Genomic DNA, 23381 nt, shown 5'->3' on the forward strand with positions numbered 1-23381 from the left:
AAAATCCTATTCATATTACCAGAAATAGAATACATCGATTCACAGAGATATCTTGAAGTGAAAGGATATGAATTTTAATTTGCCTGGAAGCCATTCTTCTTTCAAGAGCATTAGCATGAATAAGAATGGGGAAGAAGTTCAAGCGGGGAGCTGGGTAAGAGCCAAAACAACTCCTAAGAGTTGTAAGTGGGAGGCATTAGCGTTTAAAAATTATCCCCATGCCTCTCTCATGCAGACGCCCTAAATTCACTTTTCCCAATTTCTAAAACACGCTTGAGTACAAGGATGGTGGAAGGAAGGGTTGTAAGATGAATAATGTGGGGACTGAGAAAAAAGCGCCGAGGTGACCTAGGAAAAATTCCCTCTTGAGTCATAAACGCTTTGCCAATGTATGAATATCAAATGGAGGCTTTCAGTTTTGGCGGAGACTGAAACAATGGAGCTTCATGGAAGAAAGAGGAATGGTTTATTCAGAGGCCTAAAATGAAGGAACACTGGAGAGGCGTAAAGAAAAGGCTTGGAGAGAACGGAAGGGGGAGGGGGTGAAAGCTAACCAGGAGTTGAGGAAATTGGTTGCCTTCTAACAAAAATACTTTTAAAAAATGAGGCTTACGAGGGAGAGGAAAGGAAAGTATAAGTAGGAGAAAAATTTTTGGGAGTGTGAGGGAAAGACGATAAAATAGATAATGGAGATGGTAAAGTACCTCCACGTGGCAGAGCAGAGTAACGACAGTAACAGAGAAGAGCTAGAGCAACAATAACGTAAAAATTATGAATTGTTACCAAAAAATTAAGGTAATTTGTGCACTGAAAAAACACTTTGGATATGACAATCGTAGGTTTGGGCGTCACATCCAAACCTGAAGTGAAGGAAAGGACTTGCCCATACATTTGGTTGTGTCACCCAAAGGGAATGGGTGATGAGGAGTTGGATGTTCCAACTCCTCATCACCCATGTTACTCCTTTGGTTGCTACATCCAAAGAAGATGGACGAGTACTTTGGGTGTGGGAATCAAAGTGTTTGGAAGCTCATCAGAACAACGTTTGGATACCGAATGAAAACTTTAGATTACCTGCCCAAAGGGTTGCGCTCAAACCCCTTCCTCCCTCCTATTCAACCCCACTACACCTTAATATTGCTCTTTTTCAACCCATTTTGAAATAGGCCACAAAGACAGTGCAACTAAAAAAAATGAGAAAACCTAGCTCTGTAGTTGTCATAAATCTATTATCACACAATTCAACGCATTGTAACGTGCGTGGGTGGAAAAATAAATATCTCTATTCGTAGAACACGAGAAAAAACATTTTTTCGGTCGGTGTGGCTGCCAGACTGTTTGCTCTCCACCCCGTGATTTCGGGTTGGAATCTCGGTAGTAGAGATTTTTCAGAGAATTATCGATCTCTGTCCGAGTGCTGGAGTGTGGAGGGCAATTTCAGTGAAGCGAGCACTCCGTCCGTCGGATAGGAGGTTAAATCCTCGTCCCCTTGGCGCATATCGTTAAGAGCAGGATAATGCGGACGCGAATTCACTCCGAGCGGAAGCCCGAGAAACATTCATGCTTACATGTGCCGGGGAAGAGTCTCTCCATGCATGTAGTTTACTAGTGGGACATTTTGGAAATAAATATAATACCCATTGAAGTTTGTTAGGAATCAGTGAAATTCGTTATTGGTGCGAGGAAGAATTGTGTCAGGCTTGCCGATTTTCCCCGGAGTGTTCAGTTATCGAGAGTCAAGTTATAAGGGTTCTAATGTTAATCATATGACTCTTCTAAAATGATTTAAAAACCTTAAACTCACAATTTATTTTTCCCAGTGAAAAACCCCCGGTATGGGCCCCCCCAATATTTTTTATAAGTCGACACCTCTGTTAGGAATCCAACCTTTGCCACTGCCGTAGCAAAATTAACAAATTTTTACATACCCACTATTTGAGTCTTTTTCATAACTCCGAGGAAGGTGGCAGTGCCACCAAATTTAGTCTTTTGAATCTTTTGCGCCTTTAAATATGCTCTATAGTGAGTGCACTCAACCTGGGTTATATTTGTGTTTATATATTACTAGACGTACTTCTTTTAACTAACTTATTGGTGCTAAAAAGTAAAAAATATTTTGATATTTAAATCTCTCTCTCGAAGCCTTATGACTATTTGTATTAATTTCAGGAATTTACATACCAAACAACTTGTTGAAGAGATTACAATTCTTTAAATTCAGGCATAAATGCTGGTAAATCCGCTTAAAATTGGGATTTTCTGTTTACATGATCATGAAACTCTGTATGAGGACACTAAGGGAAAGAGACATCATCATTACCTTTTCTTCCTATATGAATTTAAAATATTGTGAATATTTATTAAATAATAGAGTTTAAATACTGACACTTAAGGAAAGAAACATCATTAATACCTTTTCTTCGGATAGGCATTGAAAAAATTGTGAATACTTATTATATGATATAGTTTAAATATATTAAACTATTTTTAATAATGCCTTTTCTTCGGATACTTCCTTATATCGTAACTATTCTTCGGATAGGCATTAAATATTTGAAATAAATGCCCAGAAAGTAATGCACCACAATTCATTTCTCAGCCGAAAACAATGTTGCGGATGCGAAACGTTGCGAATGCATTATGTGAAGTTTCATGGGGAGTACGCACGCAAAATTTCTGGCTTTCCCGACCAATAGCTTGATATCTGTAATACCGTTTCAAAATAGCGTCTGTAAGTGATGTACGTTGAAATCAGCGTGCTATCGTTGATTTTCTCAATACAAAGAAAAAAGCTGTGGAAAATATTCGCAAACGTTTGTGCAAAGTCAACGGAGCATCTGCTAGCAACAGGAGTACAGGTCGCTGCTGGGATCAGAGGGCGAGGACATCAGATGGCGGTTCGGTGGTGCTCAAAGACTTGCAGCGGACAGGGAAACCATCACGGCTATCACACCTGACATGTTGATGCGAGCAGATGTTAACATTGCCACGCCATTGATACCAAGAGGTGGCACCATTAATTAAGAATCATATGATAACACATTTAGAAAACCACACAACGTTCTTCCAGTGACTTAGGCGCTATAAAAACCGAGGAGATGTTTTCATTCATCACGTTAACCTTCGGCCTCACACTAGTTTTCGGACTACTGAACGCGTGACAAAATAGGGTTGGACAGTGATACCACATGGTAATCAGGTCTTGTACCAGATAATGGCTCAGTGAGCCGAAACGCGTTGTACACATTAAAAATTCTTGTGGAAAAGAGCTACGATCTTTTATTTATTTAAATGTCTAACTTCCACAAATTGAAGTCTGAATCTGTTGAACTTAGTGATACCACATTCACCCTACAGATCTGACCTGTCTTCCACGCACTTCCACTAGTCTGTTCCTTTAAAGGATCCCATTCGAGGAAAACATTTTGAGAACGACGACGAGGTGATTGAGATTCGTGGCCAGAAAAAGATTGCTAACAACAGGGCATACATGCCCTCGTTTCGCGCGGGATAACTGCCACAAAAAGGAACGGAAATTACGTGAAAACATAGTGTTAAGTCGAAATACCACTCTTCCATATATGCATTTTTCATTTTGTGCAATGCATAAACTTAGAAGAAAAAAGTGGTGCATTACTTTATGGGCATCTCTTATGAAATGAAAGAGCTGAATTCCTTTCCTATCGTTTCTTTCCGAAATTTCATTCCTCACAGGTGGCTTTTAATTGTAGCGCAAAAATTGCACTTTACATGAGATGCCGAGCTAGCAACTTTCAATTCAATTTGAAAATTTTCCTTAAAAGAATATATTTCACGAATTGAGCGCTCAGTTCTTTCCGGTCTGGTCTTGCCGCCACATTTCAAACCCGGAAATCGCTAAGCTCCTCAATTTCCTTCCTTTAATCTTATCCTTTTTTTTCAATTACTCGTCTACGTTGTTTTTTCACATAAAGTTTCCTTCGATTATGACTTCTTAATACTTTGAGTACGGATTTATAAGGAGGATTTACGTTTCCTACGCCGCGGCGTCGAGAAATTCAATTTCAGGCTCCAGCAGCCACTCGTGGCCACTGGAATGAATTAGGTGGCCAAAACCCTCTAAATTTTACCCCTTTGAAACCTTTCTACTTGGGTTCTTCCCCTTCTCTTCCTCGGCCCGACCTTCTTTCCCCAATCTTTTTAACGCTGACTGCTCCAAACTCTGTTCACATCCAACTGTCTCTTCTGCATCTCTCGCCATCAGGACAATAAACTCCCACTTACTTCCCATTAGCCAATCACTTCCTCTCTTCGACTAACCTTCCAAATATTAATAAATCTTAGAGCCGGTTAACTCGAAATAAAAGCATTGGGTTTTTAAAGACTCAAAGGGTTTTTCAAATGCAATATTTCTTGCCATCAATAATATTCCAAGGTGAAATTAGCAATACGTTTCTGAAACATTTTTACGCCGCTAGTGATTAAACAGCCGCTAATTTCTAATGCAAAACCACGGAATAATTAGGAATAGATTTCGGTCGGTGTTAATCTTAAAGGTTTAAATAGCAGAAGATGCATTTCCATGTGGGAACTCTAGACCTGTATTTGATCTCTTGATTTTAGATAACCTCCTCCCTCCATTAATAAGTACCCTCCTATTTTATCCAGGATCTCATACTTATGGTTTTCCCCACTGTTAGAGGGGAACAAGATGAAAAGAAATAATTTTTTTAGTACCTATACATGCAATTGTTGAGTCTCTTAGAATTACATAAGGAATATCCTCAAACAATCAAGCAGATTTCATACAACATCATCTACTCCCTACCGTATTTTTTGCATAAAACAGTAGCTCGTTTCTGACCTTTTTAATAGTCTTCCCCTTTTCGTATTTTTATTGTTTACGTTCTAACCTCTAGAGTACTTTTGGTAGGCCTGATGACTAAACATAATTAAGGAGAAATACAATGTGCCATAGGCTTTCTTTGTGATTGCTCCTCCAAGAAAGAAATTTTACTGCTTTAAAGGAGTAAAATTAGCTAAGTGAGCCAAGCATGGAGTGATTATGTGGTAGACTGCTACATTCAATGATGATAGCTGCTGCCACATATGAACCATGAATCCTCCAAATGATCATCTTTGACTGTCTTTTTTTTTGTCGTTAAAAATTACACTGATAACATGTTGTAGGTACGAAGCGTCTTTCGCCATTTAGAGTTTAATTTCAAAAAATTACCGTCGTTCATACTATTTTGGGACTTTTTCCCTTGAAAACAATATAACAAATCTTAATCGAAAATAGAAAGCTATTTCAATTTAGAAAACTAATTTCCTGTCACCATAAGCAAAAATATTAACATTTCCCACATTTATTTCCTCTTCAGTATTTACCATGGCGCGAAGTAGAAAGAAAACATTTTATAACTTCTCTTATTTGTAAAAGTTGGAAGGTCTTACCGTCAGTTTTTTTCAAAACATCAAAATCTTGTGGCAAAAGGAAGTAAATTTATTGATTCCCAGTTAGTACTAGACAATAAGGTTAAGTACTCTGTACGGCTATACGGATTGCAAAAAATTTAAGTCTGTGATTCGTAGCCTTCTAAGCTACCTATTCTAACAGACATGCAAGTTTTTACTGCATTTCGCATCTTCTTACATATGTGGAAAGCTGTTACAAGAAATGATTTACCATAAACACTGCGATTCCCTGAGAAATATAATAGATTAGGATCAGACCGAGTGGACATTGTAGAGTCAGATGGACAACTAAGTAACAAATCATACAGATATTTTTGGTGTTTTGTTTTTAAATAGAACAATTAAAAGAATCCCAGAAGTCATTCTACGCAGTATGTGGCGTTGAGGCATCTTCTTTGCTTATAATATGGTGTGATGTGCACGTCCCTGCCAAGGTACTAAGGAGAGAGACAGTGTCACTCGAGCGTTTATTTTCCTGCTCTGCTGTCGGCTTCTTCCTTCTCCTCCGTACTTTACTTCTTCCAAGACCCTCTTTACTGTCTCGCATTGACTCGATGAAGAATCTTTTCCGGTTGAATATTAGAATCTGTGTTTGATGCTGATTCAATCAATTGGCATCGAGTTAATAACGAGTGAATAGATGTCTCCCTGTGGCTGCTCCTCGACGTTTCCAGTGCTTTCAAAACATTACAAGCATTTTGCCAGCATCTCATTCCGCCGCCACCATTTCCCGTGATGAGTTGAATTTTCTCTTCCCCGTCTTACAGTAAATTGTTTTTTTTTTAATATCTGCTCTACCTGTTTCACCAAATATTTTGCATTGCCTTTGGTTTAAATTAAGAAAATGTTTGCTAAAGAATCTATGTACCGGGTATTAGCTTGACTTTGTACGTCACCGTTAAACGCTGAGCTTGTGAAGGAAAATTCGATCAATTTTATTTATCTAATACCGTGGAGTCACATTTACCTAAGTTTGACTTCATTCCTGTAACTCCATTTACCTGTAAGCGGTACGTTTCATAGACTCATGAAATCAGCCGCAGTTGCTCCGGATTCAGTCGTCACATTGCTAGGGTTGGACTTTCCCACCTCGCCAGGAAAGAGGACCACTCAATAGTGAGAAGAAATCTGGGAACGGAATCTTCAAGGAAGAAAAAGAGAGACAGGCGAAGAGTACTGCAGTCAAAGTAAAGAAGCAAAGAGCATCGAAGAAGAGATAAGAAAGCGAGGAAATGGGAGGAGCAAATGGCGGTGCTGGCCGAGGTGACTGGGTAGGCTGGGTGGCCACATTACCGCTCGCCAGAGAGCGGAGTGAGGTCGGGTTGAACCTTCAACTTCCTTCTTGGCGTCAATATCAGCATCTCTGTGGCATAGAGGCAGAGGTTATGGGGAAATTACATGATTTTAAGCTTTTAGAATCCACTTTTAAGGACATGAGTGAAATCTGTACGGCCATCTTTTATGTAAATTGCCATCATAAGTCATCAGGAAGTCATCCATCACGCCTTTTTATCCTTCAACAATTGTATTCATTAGGCTATCGTGCGTTAATACGTTAAGTAAGAAGTTAATTAAGTAATTATTGATCTAGCCGATTCAGTTGTCCAATCTTGTTCCGTTAATTGGCTTTTTGTAAGTTGAAAAGGAAATTAGTGCATATACTGTTCGAAGTAACCGCATTCATTTCGTATTTGAAGGCCGTCATAGGTGAGAAATTTATTGGTTATGAGAAGAGATACGTGAAAATCGCACTTTCATTTTTATTTTATCGCACTTTCAATAACAGTTCATCGCATTTTTAGCATCTATTTTTTATTTTAATAAAGAGGTAGATGACGATAAAATGTAGTTAAACACAGTTATATGACAAAATACAGAATATTTTAAATAATTATGTTGTAGAACAATAATAAATTAAGGAATAAGACATATAGTGGCGGAGGTGTAGCTTGCCCGCGCCCACTTGTAGCTCGCGCCCACGTAGAGTCCCAGCCAGCTAGCAGCTGGTCAGTCGCTCACATGCTTTAAGCGGTAAGTGTTGGCGGAGCCTTTAAACTGCGCTCGGCACAAAATGTACGAATTTAGCCGTCGAAAAGGCAAATTTCCGTAAAAATATCATAAAAATTCAGTCATCGCATCTATGTCGCATTTATTTGCGCACATCGCATCTATATCGCATTTGCGATTTTCACGCATCTCTAGTTATGAGTGTATGGAAACGTAGCTCATGCCAAAGTCACTATTTAGAAAAGAAAATCGATGGAGATGAAAATATTGCTATACATTGAAAGTAGATAGCAATTACCAAAAAAGGAATGATCACGGTTAACTATGATGCACTCGATCCTCTGACAAATAAAATCAGTAGTATAGCATTTTACATGAAAACGTTTTTATTCATCGATCAATTTTATTTGACTGCTTCAACAACATAATTAATGCATTTAATTTTCAAAGTCAATTAAAGCACTATTCGTCAAATCCAATTTCAGTATCTACTCGTTATCATGAGCATGCCATCTTGATTGAAAGAATTGTACGGAATTTAACGGCATAATTCATGTAACTTAATGACCAATAGATTGTGATAAGATGCGTATGAATTGAAAAAAGTAGCCTTTAAAATACCCGCAGTACACTTTACGTTGACATTGATACTCAGACGCCATTTTATTTTACGATGCATACCGAATGACTGGCATAAAAATTTAGTTGGTACTTGAGCTTGAGCCGTCTTCTCTTATTATCGATAGCACAATCTCTTTCGAGTATACCGGACCGGGAGTCAACCTATTTTGAAGGCAGGAACAAACGTAGGGTGGCTAAGGCGTCATCTTTCTCAAAAAATATTAATAATGAACGGGCCATCCTTACTCAGTTCCACTTGGCGCCGGCGGAATAGGCGCCTCCTTCCTCCGGGCCTCCCTTTCACCGGAATCGCATTCACACCCAGGCGCCATCTTATTCTTCGGGCGAAAAATTCTCCCCTTTAATCTTTTATTCTCATTCCACATCCACCCCCACCCCCCCGCCCCATGCCATCCCTCCCCCATCTACATTTTCCATGCCTTCAGCCCTTTTCCTTCCAAATTCCCATTTGCAATGAAAGCGAGGGCGCGGAGGCAGAAATTTGTTGTGGAGAGGGCTTGGGTGGCCCCCTTTGCGGATTTCCTTCACTGGTAATACCTTGCCAGCTCTAACTCATCGGAAAACCGTACGTTTCACTGAATTGGATTTCTGAATAAGTGTCTGCTTTTAAAATTTAATTTATGAAAATCATATGGTAATGTAAACGGCATGGTTTTGCTGCGCGCTAGGCTTAGATTGCTTGAACAATTGAGAATGGATATCTTTAAGAGCGACACAGGGAACATAATATTAGAGCCACACTATATTTCCAGGTCCGATAGAAGCGATAAATTAAGAGAGATGTTTTGCCGAACGGATATATATGGGAATTCGTTTTTCCCCCGAACCATAAAGGACTTTAATAAACGCTAGTCCCAACCTCGTTAGAGCACTTCAATTTTTTTTAAGCTTTAAACGGCTGGTGTCCTAACACCCCCTGCCACACGCCTTTTAGGCGGCTTGCGTGGTATTATGTAGATGTAGATGTAAGACATACATTACAAAAATTTAATATTAAAAACAGAAATTAGTTGTCATCTTCGAATTCTTGGTACCAAATTGTGGTTTGGTCTTCGGAGGCACATCTCTCCGATATCTTCCTGATTGTTTGCAATATTTTCAACTTTAGGGCTCTGGCGGCAGCAGTCTATATTATCCTATTTTGAGCTAATTTCGGATCTGATACTCCGATCTAAGTCCATAACTCTTATTGGCTGAGAATTAGAAAGTATACGTGCCCTCAGGCTAAAGGGATGTGTGGCGGGCAGTCGCCACAAGAGAAAATATTCTGATTTGACTGAAGACCCGTGAGACCCTTTCCTATGGCTACGTGGCTGTGAGGGCTTTTTGTTTTGGAGAAATTGAAACCAATTTTTTCCCCGCATACCCACTGCTGCAGCTGAAAAAAGCTCCTTGGAGGCTGAGTGAAAATCAAAGAATACCTATCGGTGAAAAAATAATTTCACCCGCCTTGGAAAGAGGTGAAAATTTCGGCGATAACTGTTCCAATGTAAGAAAATTCTCTATCAGGAAGGGAAGGAAAATACTTGCGGACTGCATTTGATTAATTTTTATGACGATGGTAACGGCGATATCTTCTGCGCAATCAAGAGAGAACTCCAACTATGGCTGGCCTTTACTACTATTTTACTACAGCAAAAAATACTCTACGTAGGTGGTCGCCTTCATTTCATTCATCTCCACCTACGCAATTGACATTTATAATTTGACGCGTGGGGTTTATTTGGAATAATTCCGAATCTCCTCGGATTGTTTAAAAATAAGTAATATATGTATTTTGTGTCTATGGTAACCCTCTAGCTGGCAAGCCGGTATCTAATTAAATGTGGCTTCCGATCACTACGCGGTCTTAATTTCTAAAAACGATGGTGAACGGTAGAGTCAAAACATCAAAAACAATAGTATTAGGCAACGGATTTCAATTTCAGAAAGATCAAAAGACGAGACTAGATTTTTATAAAGTTAAGTTGTTCGTATAATAAAGAATAGACCTGTGTACTGATAAAAGTAGTCTTTTACTGATTATTTTACCCAGCCAAATTTTCCCTTGGATGAATTTGGTTAAAAAAATCACTTATTCAGAATGATTTTACAGCAATGTTAAATATTACACGGACTTCCATTATTTCTCAAGCGTTCAGTGTCGTTGTGTCCCATTCATTTGATGCCATGAGCCACAATGTAGTTTTGTTCACAAACGTTTTGGCGTAACATGGTGTGGAAAAGTTTGATGGAGAGTATCCTGTATGATATGTGGCACGATATGGTGACAGCTATTAATATCAGTTAAATGAGACACCGCTGACTTCATTTGAACGAAACTCGTTTTGTCTTTACAATACTTGCACTTGAAAGGTTGATCTAACAACAAAACGTGTCGTCCTGAAATAAAATCATATTATGCAAATGGAAATATTGCAATGTCTCAATTCACTTATAATGATGGGGAGTGATAAGATGAAATATCATTAATTTTTACCATAAATTTCGTGTTTACACTTGCATAGATGAAATTTGGGTAGTTTAAAATCCAATAAATGAGTTCAAAGGAGGTATTATGTGAGTAATATGGTATCTTTCTACATAATCTCATGTTTATCTAATAAGTTTTGAAATATCGTATGTCATCCATTCGTTTTCTGCAATGGTTCCTGAAAATTGGACATTATTTTTTTGCGTGCTTATTTCAGCTTACTTTGAAAGTAAATACTTATGACTTTCATGTCAATGTATCTTAACTTATTAGAGTTATTTCTTCCTTATTTCTAACGAGAAATATTGAATGATTCTTCTTTCCCGATGCTTCGTTTCTGTGAATGTTCTCCTAGCTATAGGAAAAATTCATGCAACTGAACGATAAGCATACTTGAGTACGCCTGATAGCACTATACTGATGATTAAAATAAAAAAAATGAATAAAGTGCTTTAAATAACGGGGATATTTTCACAAGATACATGAACTTAATGCATCAATCATCAAGAAGTCTAATATTATAATACGTGTCGGGGATTGATGAGATTCAAGAGTCAGATGAGTACTTTTTAATCTCCTAAGTAAATCCGAGGGTTTCCGAGATTTGAAAAAGCTCATATTTGAATAGGAACTTCTATTGATTCCAAATTTTCCCGTTTAATTGAAAGAAGGGCTTCCTAGTATTATTAAAAGGCTTTCTTTACTTTTGAAAGATCCTAAATAGAGTGGCAATGCTTTTCCATGGACCAAAATTCGGGGCTCCTTTATCCAACTTCTCGTATAATTCACATTATTCGTGCTTTTGGCAGCATTTTTGTCCCCGCCTTCCCCATACTATGCGCCTACTGAATCTTTATCTTTCTTCCACGGTAGGAGAAGTTGCGCCTCGTCGCCATATTGGAGCCCGCAATCATTTCCGAACACTCTTTCTTTGCTCCACTTCCCTTTATTATGTCGAATCCTTTTATCCTGAATCCTCTCGCCTTTTCCGTGTCCTTTCATCTTCTGTGTCCTTTTGAGGATCCCAATCGCTATCTTTCTTTCCCGGTCCTACGCAAATCCTCTGCGATTTCATTCCACCTCAGATTACAAAAGATTCTCTACCTCAAATCCCAGTTCCATTTTCAATCCTGGTACCATGCGTTCCTCTTCTGAAAAATCATTGGATGCTATTCAGGTACTGAAACCATATTATGCCTAATTTTAGCCAAAATATACGCACGAAATTATGGTGACAGATTCTTTTCTTACATCCAATTACTTAGTTTGACCTTAAAATAAACCATCCCTTTCTCAATCAAAACAACTCTTTGAATTCTCACAGAGCTGGTGTATTAAAGTTTCAGCGTGGGAATAATGTAGAGAATCAGTGAGATTTAATCAATGCTGCTTGGTAATAAATGTTAATTACCCTCGCATTTTATAAATAATTTCCAGACAAAAGGTATTTCAGCGATGATATCAGCTGAAATCAGGCATAATTAGTAATTTCCAGGGAGAGGATTATATACGAGATTAATTCTATCCTAAGAGCAGTCACTTGCGAATAAGTATATATACACGCAGGTCTAATTTGTAATTAGTTATTCACCAAATAAATGCAATTTTTTTCATTTAATCGTTAACGCTCTTAAGCCCCATGCAATTAATTCGTATCTAATTACATTTGAAACTCGCATATTGCAATTATTCCTATACCCATTCCCTCACACACACTCTCATACTCTCTTACATTTTATTAGCAAATCTCTTACGTAAATGAGAATCAAGTTTTGTGCCAGCGATATAAAGCTAATGGCGATAAAGATTCTTTCTTAAAGAGCCCTATAACATAGAAAGCTATGTCCCATATCGGATTTGTTTATTGTTTGTATATTCGCATTGTACATCATGTGTTCCAAACAAATGCCGTTGAAATACATAAAAAAACGTTAATGCAATGCATCGGATCCTCACTGAACCCAGATATCAACGGTAATATGAGGAAAGCGAGATATCAGAGTTATTATAAAAAATATAAAGACGACATATGGTCAACTATATTCTTGCGGATTTTTTTCAAATCAAAAACAGCCGACGCTTCGTGTGTATTTATATGCTTCACCGCTTCCCAGATGTCTCTAAGCCTGATCCATTGGTATGTTTCTTTTATTCTTGAGCGGGATGACAAGGGATTAGCGTTCAATGTCCATGGCCATTAAGGAAAGATTATGAAATGGCAATTTCAATCCAGAGCGAGGTCATTGAGAAGGATTTGAATATTTTGAAACTGATACCTTTCATTCCAGTATTTTTTTATTCATTGCTTTCCTGCAAGGATAAAAACGACATTGGTCGACATAGATAACGGCTCAGGTTTCCCTATTCTATCTCTCTATTGGTCATGTCATTTCATTTCAACCCTTACTCCTCCAATCCATTTCATCAGATTTAGATCAAACTCATGCAGTCGCTTAATTTCATGATATGCCTATGTAAAAACACGCGTGCGGGCCATTTATACCCTTCCTTTTTGCTTTTTCTAAATAGTTTTCAACATGTATATATTCGTGCTGCGGTTTTGTCTATCGAGTCAGATTGTAGTTTTTTTCAAACTATGCTTCATCGTTTTCAACACTTTTATTTGATGTGAAGTATGGTCAGGAGATTAATTTGGCAGCACACGTGTATAGTGATGATTCTTTCCCATTCCATTCACTGCGCTTCGCGTTAGATTGGCATCATTCTTGCCAGGTGTAGATTAGGAAAGGAATGGTTATTCCAGAAAAAAGTGGTATTTAATGACTCTTACATGATATTAAATCCTCAACCTACTCGTTGAATGCTCAACATTCAAGTTAAATGGGTAATTTTAGTATGTCCAAATAGAGGTAGATTCATTTTCCATAAAACTTATAGGATGTGTGTATGGATCAAAATTTTAAATTGCTACGAATATTATCTGAAAGCCCAAAATTTGTAAAATATATTATCCTATTTTTCTTGCAATCTCTGAAAACCTATCTCTGAAAATCTCTCAACCACCTTCCTAAAACCTATCACACCGTCATCTGAAAAAGTAAAAATAAAATTATGCGTTTGAAGTGCTAAGAAAGCCATAGACAAGCAAGATTCAATCGGTCCTCATCCAACGAGAAAATGGAAAACATGTAGTCGGGAAGTACGTTGGACTAGGTACCTTAAAAAAGTATTTTCCTCTCATAGTGCATCCTGACAAGGTTTTTTTTCTAAAATTGCCTGACTTTCATCCTAATCTATCCAACCCCTTAATATTTAGTGAGATACATAATAATAAATGGGTTCCAGATAGTTACGACAGTTATCATACGTCTATTCTTAATATAATTTAGTGAACACTGACACAGAATGAAGAGGAACATATGTATTTCATAATTCTGCTCCATAGTTGCAATATATAATATGAAATAAGAGATGAGTTAACGACAAATAACCTTAAGAGGTGATATTTTTTTTTAGTTTCTTTTCAACTTTTCAGGAAATTTGAAAAACGCGATTCACTTGCAAGTCGCTCCATTGATATAAAACAAGCAATCTTCTTAACTTAACGTCCTTGGAATTGCCTCAGTGGGATACAATTTTATGAGCTACATTATGACGGCCCAGTCCATCATCGTCAGACGCCATGAATGGAATTTTTCTCGCCTGAAAATTAATGAGAAGATAAGGGAGTGTGTGTAATTGGGTAACGAGTTGCTTCCACTGCAAGGTTGTTAAAAATTACTTATCTCCTAGCGAATATTTTTTTAGGAATATGATACCGTAAACGCACCCGCACCCGCTACGGCCGTGGCAGGGTAAGGAATGAGAAACTTGCATGTGCTGGATTTGAATTTTGGATGCTGAATAAAAATATATATCCATCATGAATATTTTTATAGATGTTGTAGCGACATTTTGGTCTCTGCTTTCTGGGGTGGATGCATAGCTTGCTAAAGGTGTCAGTTGTCGTGTCTTCGCCGTCATCTGGAGGCTAGGACCACCCATTGTAGCAGAGGTGGGGGGAAGTGGTTCGTAAGTGAACGGAGGAGCCAGCGGTTGTGAGATGTAGGTAGGAAGGGGAGGTGGAGTGAAGACGACGATTTCCTCATCCTTAATCACCCGGAACCACTTAGCTCCGTGCGGGACCATAAAAAGAGGATTAAACGTACGAGTTTGTTTGCTCCCGCGATAATGAAAGTTTTAAAGCTTTTTTTACCGCCCAAGGTTTCATGTTCCCGCGTAAAAGGCTTTCTTAGGGTGTTATTACACGGAGCTAGACGCTGAATTTCAGATTCTTCTGAGGCTTCCAACGGAAGGCAAGATTTCCAAATTTCCGCCCCTTATCTTAGGCAGCCAGGTACCACTTTACTCTACGTTATTGACGCATTGCGTCAATTGAGTGGATTTTTCATCGAAATTGGTTATCAAATAATTTAGCTCGGAGAACCCTCTAGAGTAAGGAATTCCATAATGTTCATTGAAAGAGGCGAGGAAATTTCACTTAAGTGTAAACGTTTGGAGAGACATAAAATTATCATTTTTATGAGTTTTTAGATATTTTTAGATAAAGATGTCCTTTGGTTGATTCCTTTCACAATTTTCCATAGAATTCTTTGCATTACTTAATCATAGCACGGCTTCATGTGTAGTAAAGTGACTCAATGACTTAAAATTCCTTTCCAATCATATGTCACTTTATTGTTCGTCAAGGAAACACCAACTTATTTTTGGCTAATTCAAATAAAAAATAAGTTTTGTGGCTGATTATATTGGTCTTAGCCTCATTGTGTAATTCATAATAGAAAATTTGGATAGTTTAAAAATTCTCACTTTTGTAAGTATTTAACAAAATGTGCGTAACTTCTTGGAAAAGTAATGAAATTCTACAGAATGAAGCAGTTAGAAATTGGCTTGGCTTAACGCTAAGGTATGACTCAGAGAAGACTGATGATCTCTTTTTCTAGAATTCTAGCAATTTCTAGGCTAATGTATCATTGAGGATATAAGGATAGAGAAGTTCTGAACCTACATTAACTTTCTATCCATCTCTTTGCTCTGTCATCAGTGGATACCATACCGTGACGTCAAGCGTGGGCGATCCGATGATGCCGTGTTTTCAAGCAGCCGATTCGTGGAATGAATTTTAAAGACTCACATCTCAGCTAAAAAACATTATTCATCCACAAAATATTCGACGAGGACGTTTGAGGTAGGGACTGTTTTATTCTAGTACTTATTTTAGTTATTCTAGCTCTAAATTTTTCATGCTTACCATTACTACATAATCCTTTTTTTATTCTACATTTGTAAAAAAGAATGTCCTGCGTGAGCATATTCAGCTCCATCTGTGCCAAAATTTTTAGCTTAGATATTATTTTGATAAATATTCAGGTTTATTTAACAGATGCAGGAGCATTATTTTAAAATCAAGCACTTGCCTCTCTGCTTCACCAGCAGTTGAATAACTTCGCGTCAGAAACCATGGTAAAGAAATCACCACCGCCTTTCGAAGAGAATGTTTTTCTGCCAAAGGCTCTTCGTACGACTTTTTTGACATTTTTCGCGGGGAGAGGTAGGTATGCTTACGGTTGGGATAAAAATTTAAGAGATTAGAACAAAAAGAGGTCAAGTCTTGCTTTCAAATCGATCCCGTCGTTTGCAGTAAAAAAATCAAAGAACTGGAATGGAGGACTCGGCACACTCGCAATTCACAAATGTGAGTTGGTGGGAGAATAAACCACCTTTATCGAGAAACTGGACATACCTTTTTTATCGTCGTCCATTATTTTGTCTTTTTTACCCTCTCTTAACCACTACGATCCCAGTATTGGTATGACCATCAAATCTCCTTGTCTCGCAGCCATTCGTTAAGTGTCTCATCTCACCACGTCTCAAATTCTGTGGTGCGATATCTTATTGCAGTTACCTCGATTCAAAAATAGCGAACTTGGCTCTGTCGAACTGCTTGGCCTCTACCTTATTTCTCTTTCGGTATTGTAAATATTTTTCAAATGCGTACCTACGGAGGAAAATTGTTTCAATAGTTGCTTTTTTTCATGCATCACTGTTTGTTCAATGGCAATATATATAGAAAATATTATTTTAAGCCATATTTTGTTCTGCAATTGGTTTTTTAATCTTACTATTTTCACGTGGAAAATTGCAAGTGCTTAGTCCAATGCTTATGCTTCATTACTTTACATTATACTCCATCCCGCTTGGACCTCTGGCTTTTATTTAACCCGGCAGTGGTCGCGTGGGGTGTCCTAGACACCCCAGCCTTATATAAGCGCTATTTTTTCTTGCAATTGTGACTGCAATGACCTGTAACCTCCTCTAGCTGATTTTTTAAGCTTTCCGAGGATACATGTAAAAGATCATTATAAAATCAATGTAAGTTTTTAAGAAAACTTACTTTTGTCAAAGCTCTGCAGAGTGGGGTGCGCCAGACACCCCACGCGACCGTTCTCGTTACGGTTTTGCCGCCTAGTATTTTAAGTCGCCTTGAATATTTTTCATCCATTTTCATCGCATTTGATAGCTACTTTTCTGAAACTGGCCATGAAAATTGTCTTTTACGTCTACATCAATAAATATTTATTTATTGGTATATTTTTTGCCTAAATTTTTGTAAACAAATTGAAAGTTAGTAATTTCTTATAATGTTACAGTGATTTTTCTCGAAGTGAGCCACGAAAAATCGATCATGTAGTACGTACAGCACGTTAATTCAGTACACTATGGATTCCTGCAGTCTTTCTAAAAAAGGAAAAAGCTAATATACTTTGACTTTTGATTGAAAATTTGAATGAGGAATTATTTGTTTCTGACGTCAACTTTTGTAGAAAATGCGATTTTTTAGAAGTGATTTTTTGAAGACTTCGTTCAATAACGATAGGGCAGTAGTTATTCAAAAAAATCATTATTTACATGTTTCTGTGAATTTACCATTGAAGGTTGGCCTTGTAATACTTACATTCATCGTTTTCAATTCATACTAGATGTCAGCTACCTCTAAAGTAAAAGAAAGAGTCTTTGTCTTTTGAATGAATCTTTGAGGGAAGAAGATTGATTCTGATGAAAAAGAAGATGGGTGCCATGTAGCTGCACATGATACTTACACTGAACAACAGTGCAGAGATGATGAAATTTTGTAAAAGGGAAGGGAGCTTATGTACGTTGGGACGTATGGAGTTGCAACGTGTAATACGCAGGGATCAAGACCAAACATAAGAACATAAAATTGTAGCAGTGTTACTGAGAAGCAAAAATAAATTCAAATTAAATTATTTATTATTATACAATTATTATAATTATATACTATTAGCAAAATAAATTCAAAGTCAAAACACGAATGGTTTGTTTTCGTATAATGTTCATTGAAAAAATGGTAGAGAAAATTGTAAATTGTACTAATATTCAAGTAGAAAAAGTCACTGAAAATTATTCTCGTAAGAGAGATAGTGAAACAGACAGGAAAGACTTATTGTTCCTGAATAGAATTTTGCTTTTAGCCAGGGCAAATAAAACTGAGTAACAGAATTTTTTATTGTTTTGGAACTAAAATGGATTAGGAGTGGAAATATGTTATTCCCCCATGAGCCATAACATATTTCTCTTTTCCCCTTTATCTTTTCGTTTCGATAACGTGACTGCTAGAGTAGAGAAAATGAAAAGTGGAAAATTAGCACAAAGTAGAGATGTATTTTAGATGTTTGCTCGCAGTACATGGCAACATTATAGAATTGGGCCATGAGAAAAAGCTGACGAGCAAGTGATTCCTTTTCAAATAAGATGTTCATATGGGCAATATTTACCTTCGAACCCCGCAAAATATAGCATCAAAATTTTTGCATCGGCAAATTCGATTGTATTTGAAGATGTACCTACTCAGGGTGGCAACCAGAGGGTTCATTTTTTGTAGATAACAGTCCAAAAGAGGAGTTAAAGCGGATTTTTTCTTTTGTAAACAGAAACGGAAGGAACGTAATTTGAACAACTGGTTCAATAATATTCCGCAAGCAGATGAAATTCTGAGCAATAATTTGACGGTTGCGGGAACAGTACGCAAAAAATAAAAGAGATTTATCACTGAAAGTCGTATAAGTAAAAGAAAGAAGAAAATAGCAGCTTATTTTGGTTTAGGAAGAGAAAAGCTCTAGTTTCCTGCGTTGTAAAATGGTCAAAAAATGTAATTCTTTCGCCAACAATTCATACAGCTATTTCTGTCAATGAATCCAAGACGAACAGATAATAAAAGAAAACCGGAAATATTGACCTTTTGTAACTGCACTGAAGGAGGTCTAGCCACATTAGACAAAATAGGCAGCACCTATCATACAAACAGAAACATCAGTAGATGATCCATGGCCATTTTCTTTCATTTGACAAGCACTGCTGACATCAGTGCGTTTGTTATACCTCGGTATTCCAATGCACAATCAAAATTGCAAAGTTTTCTTCGTGAGATAACTCGATCGTTAACTTTTCCATACAGTATAGATCCATATTGAACACGATCTTTAGAGACTTGAAAAATAGAGGAATATGCGTAAAATGAGCAGGAGAAAAGGATGAGGAGAAAACAAGAAAAAAAAATTGGAAGATGTGTTTTTTTCCAACAGATATAAAAACAAAAATATACTGTGAACTGTGTTAGAAACTAATGCGTGGTACACATTTGCTGAAAATTTTGAGAAGTGATTAGAAGTAGGTAAATAGTTTACATGATTTACTTTCTACATTCTTTAGATTCAATAAAACTTTTCAATAGCGCGAAATTGAACTTCTGTTGAGGGCTACATATTTCTTATTTTACCTTTCCAATGTTGTTTATAATTTGTAACAGGATTATTTCAATAGTTATAAGTGACCGTAATATCATCGTAAATTTTTCCTCAAGAATACATTCTGGGAAATCGATTCAATATCGATAAGTAAATTATTTTAGTACATATATTAGTATTTACGTAAGGCAAATAGAGGTCAACGCTGAAAATATGATGAGATACAGTGATTGATGTTTATAAAATTATATCCCATGTATTTATATCTCAACATTTCAATTGTGTTCTTTGGCTGAAACAAAAAAAAAGTTGGCAATTTTTCCGGAGGAACTGGGACTCCCGACTGGAAAATAGGGTATTCAAAAATATTTTCTTAATAATAATAAAAGTTGAATTTATGGTTTGAAATATGTAGTATATCCATTCCTAAATAAACAAAGGATACGTCGAGATGTGAAATTTTTAAATAATATATACTATTTGAAAGAAATTGAAGAAAATCTTTTGGGGTGTCAGAGACACCCCACGCGACCGTTTATGTTTGGAAAATGGGCGCGACTACCGCCGGGTTAAAAACATAAATAATATGAATATGGATAAGTCAGAACAAATGCTTACTAAAATTTACGGAAGCATACGAAGGCTTCACAGATGAAAAGGATTATCGAGTAAATCAACGGTTGTTTTTTCCCAGCACTTTTCATTCAAGTAGTACTGACATATTGTTCACCTTTGAGCATCAGATGTTGAATGGAGGCAATGTCAAATTTCTCTCTTAGTTTTTACCCCTACTTTTGCTTATACTTAACGCTCTTTTGCTACTAAAAATAATAAAATATTCGCATTAAACCTGTAATTAAATTTTTCCGCATAATACAGAGTATAATTCAGGAAAGTAATAATATATGATAGAAAATATACAAATTTAGTTCCAATATATTTTACACATCTTGTTTCATTTGCGACAATTCTACTCGGAAATTATATTATGTGAAGTTTCAAACATTTTATTTAACCTTATCTTAAATCATATATACTAATTTTTAAGAGAGAATTGTATGTATATAATATTAACTAATGTCACCACCAAAAATTCGGTTTCTTAAAAAATCGTTTAGTCACTGGTCCTCTCTAATCCAAATCCATCCTTCCATTTTGAATATTCTATGATGAATAAAAGTTTGATAGTCTTCAATGATAGCACACTGTGGCATTTTGTTGGTTTCGTAGCGTACCACTCATTTTTCATTCCCGTATAATTTTTTTTTTAATTTATCGACATATTTCTTCCAATACCTCTAAAATTTTAGTATTTATGTGCCATATTTTTTGCCAATGCATATTACTCTCTTTTTGATAACAATTTTACTCATTTGAAACAGCGACATTCTCATTCTTCTCCAGGGATAAGCTAATGCCTCAGCGCACTTTTCCATGGACTACGGCCATCCCATGCTGTGCATCTTACCCTCTCAAAAATACACTCTCGACGACATTTCAAAATCGGTTCCTCCACCCTTGCACCCTAAAAACCGCCAAAAACACCCTCAACCCCTTCGTTTCCTTTCTTTAATTGTTTTTCACTCTTCGTTAATCTCTCTCCTTATGCATCACCGTTTCCTACAGCCATGCACATGAGCAAAGGACAACTTCAATTGAATGTAGATTACTTAAAATTTTGGTAAAGAAAAAATTCTATACCGCAATTTTCTCGGTAATAATAAGTTTGGTACCTCAGGCCATTATATTTAAACAGTGATTAGCGTCTCGTTTAGATCCCAATTTTTTTAAATACAACTAGGAAGGGTTCTTAACATTAGGACGAAATCTTTTAAAAATAATTAAGTGTGGATTTTTCTTACATTCTCTTTGTTTTTCTGCTTGGTTGAAGATAATGTTTACTCTCAATATGCAGTCGCAAGGAAACGCCCAATAGTTTCGCGAAGAACTATCCTGATAATGTTTTATTCTATTTTCACCGCACAGAATATTTTATTTCCACTTCCACAGACGCGTAGCCCCTTGCTGGTTCTTAGCCCATTGTTCCCCAGACTGTATGTATGTATGGCTTTTAACTGCGGTTGTCTCGTATTTTCCGAATTATTTTGGCCTAATTAAGATGAATTTCTGGAGAAAAAAATTTATCATATTATATCATTTTCAAAATGCTGCGTATAAGCAACGCTGGGAAAACCCCGGTAAATAAATACAAAAAAAGTAATTTGTAAATATTAGGTTACATCTTTTATTTTTTATCTTGATTTGTGAACTCGACATCTTCGCCGGGAGTTAGTATTCCTTTGGAGGAAATGTCCCATTCTGCCTTAACGGACATGTTGGTGTATGTCATTTTTCCTAAGGTGTCTCGTATGTGGGCATCTATTTTTATGCCAAACGCCATCAGTCATAAAAATACAATTATATGAATGAAAATGTTGGTGGAAATGACAGAATTAGAACTAGAGATACTTAAAAAAAGTCAGTAAAATCGAAGAAAAAATTATTCTGAGGCAGAAACTTGTTCTGAGAATTAGAATTCAATAATGTTGCGTTAAAGTAACGCTGGGTATTAATGGGTATGCGTAATGCACAGGGCTAAATTACAACGCTGTCCTCGCTTTCATTGTCAGTCTACGGTCATAATGTTATTTCCCATTCCAGTGGCACCGACATCAAGGCTCCGTGAAATGCTTCACACCCCCCAGAGAGATAAAGAGCCTATCAAGTCTCATTTAACCCTCACACGTGATTATTTTGAATTAACCTGGCGTTGAGCCCTCTCAAGCTATAAATTGAGATTGATTTTTTTTCATTTGAGTTATCTCAGATGTATTCTAAATTGGAGTAGCGCATTCTCATGCCATGAACTTCGAGCCAGAAATTGTTTATCCCAATCGCTCGCATAGTTTCAAGTTTTAAGCCATCGCTGTGAAATGCAAATGCCACTTATTAAAAGTGTTTTTATCAAGGGCTTAGTAAGAACATTCCCATATTTATCAGGCAGAAAATAAAATGCATACACTGTAAACATGAGAGCGGCCGGAGAAATTCCGGGAAATGAATCACGATTTGTTGAGCCAAAACTAATAATTTGGAAACGCAGCACATTGCCAGTCGTATCTAAAAGATAATTTACCTTTATAAACTTTTTTCTGTGCGATTTTCAAATCACCTTCTACTGTTAAATGACTTATGGGTTACTGAAATCTAATTCCAAAAATAAAAGTACTGCATTATTGTTACGGAGATTTGAAAAGTTCCTGCCGCAGCACTTCAAATTATGAAAGTTACAGCTCTGTGCAAAAAGAGCACGCGCCTATTCGTAGTTGTAGGCAGTTGTATACCCTTGACATCATTTTTTGAGGCTTTGCAGCATGGTCTCGCAAACATTCCAGAAGTGTGACTTTGTATGCCCATGAAATGCTAAAAGGTGAGACCAGAGTGAGCTCACTTCACGGGAGTTTTAGGGGAATTTTTCCACCGCAAAATACCTTCTCGTGGCTCGTTTCTCGCACTCTTCATTCTCGGGAACATGTAGGAAACGCGATGTCTAAGAACGCCGCTGAACGTCATCAGGATGAGAGAGGTTATGAGGAAAGGTAAGAGCATGGATACTATTTTTGGGGCAGAGCACCAACGCAGAAGTTTAAAGCGCTTCAAGGACGGAAAGTTTTCCAACTTATGATCGGAAGGGGTGGTAAAAGAACTTATTAGAATAAAAATTATAGAATTTTCAAGTACTGACCTCAGATTTTCCTTTGGACACGCAGTTGACCACATTGCTTGGCTCCAAATTCAGGGAATCCCTCTGCAAAAACAGAAAGACATTTATAACTGATCATAATAGAAAACATCACACATGTTATAGCTGCACACATTCAAATTTGTTGACAATCGCTGACAGGCTCTGTCTTGGCGCACTTATAAGGAGAAAAAAATGATAATAGGTGGTAATATCAGTAAGTATCTATCTGAGTGACTTTACGATATCCACCCCCACCCCACGTTGGCCGATT

At 37.1% G+C, this 23381-nt stretch overlaps 1 protein-coding gene across 1 annotated transcript in view; it reads right to left on the reverse strand.

Moving 5' to 3' along the window:
- Positions 1–23381, reverse strand: part of LOC124154637 (semaphorin-2A-like) — a 584917-nt gene that overhangs the window by 35651 nt on the left and 525885 nt on the right. Inside the window, exon 4 of the mRNA XM_046528480.1 lies at positions 23111–23173. Within this exon, the coding sequence (XP_046384436.1) occupies positions 23111–23173 (63 nt within the window). The remainder of the gene's footprint in view (positions 1–23110; positions 23174–23381) is intronic.

This window comes from Ischnura elegans, chromosome 2, assembly GCF_921293095.1.
Source record: "Ischnura elegans chromosome 2, ioIscEleg1.1, whole genome shotgun sequence".
Taxonomy (NCBI): domain Eukaryota; kingdom Metazoa; phylum Arthropoda; class Insecta; order Odonata; family Coenagrionidae; genus Ischnura; species Ischnura elegans.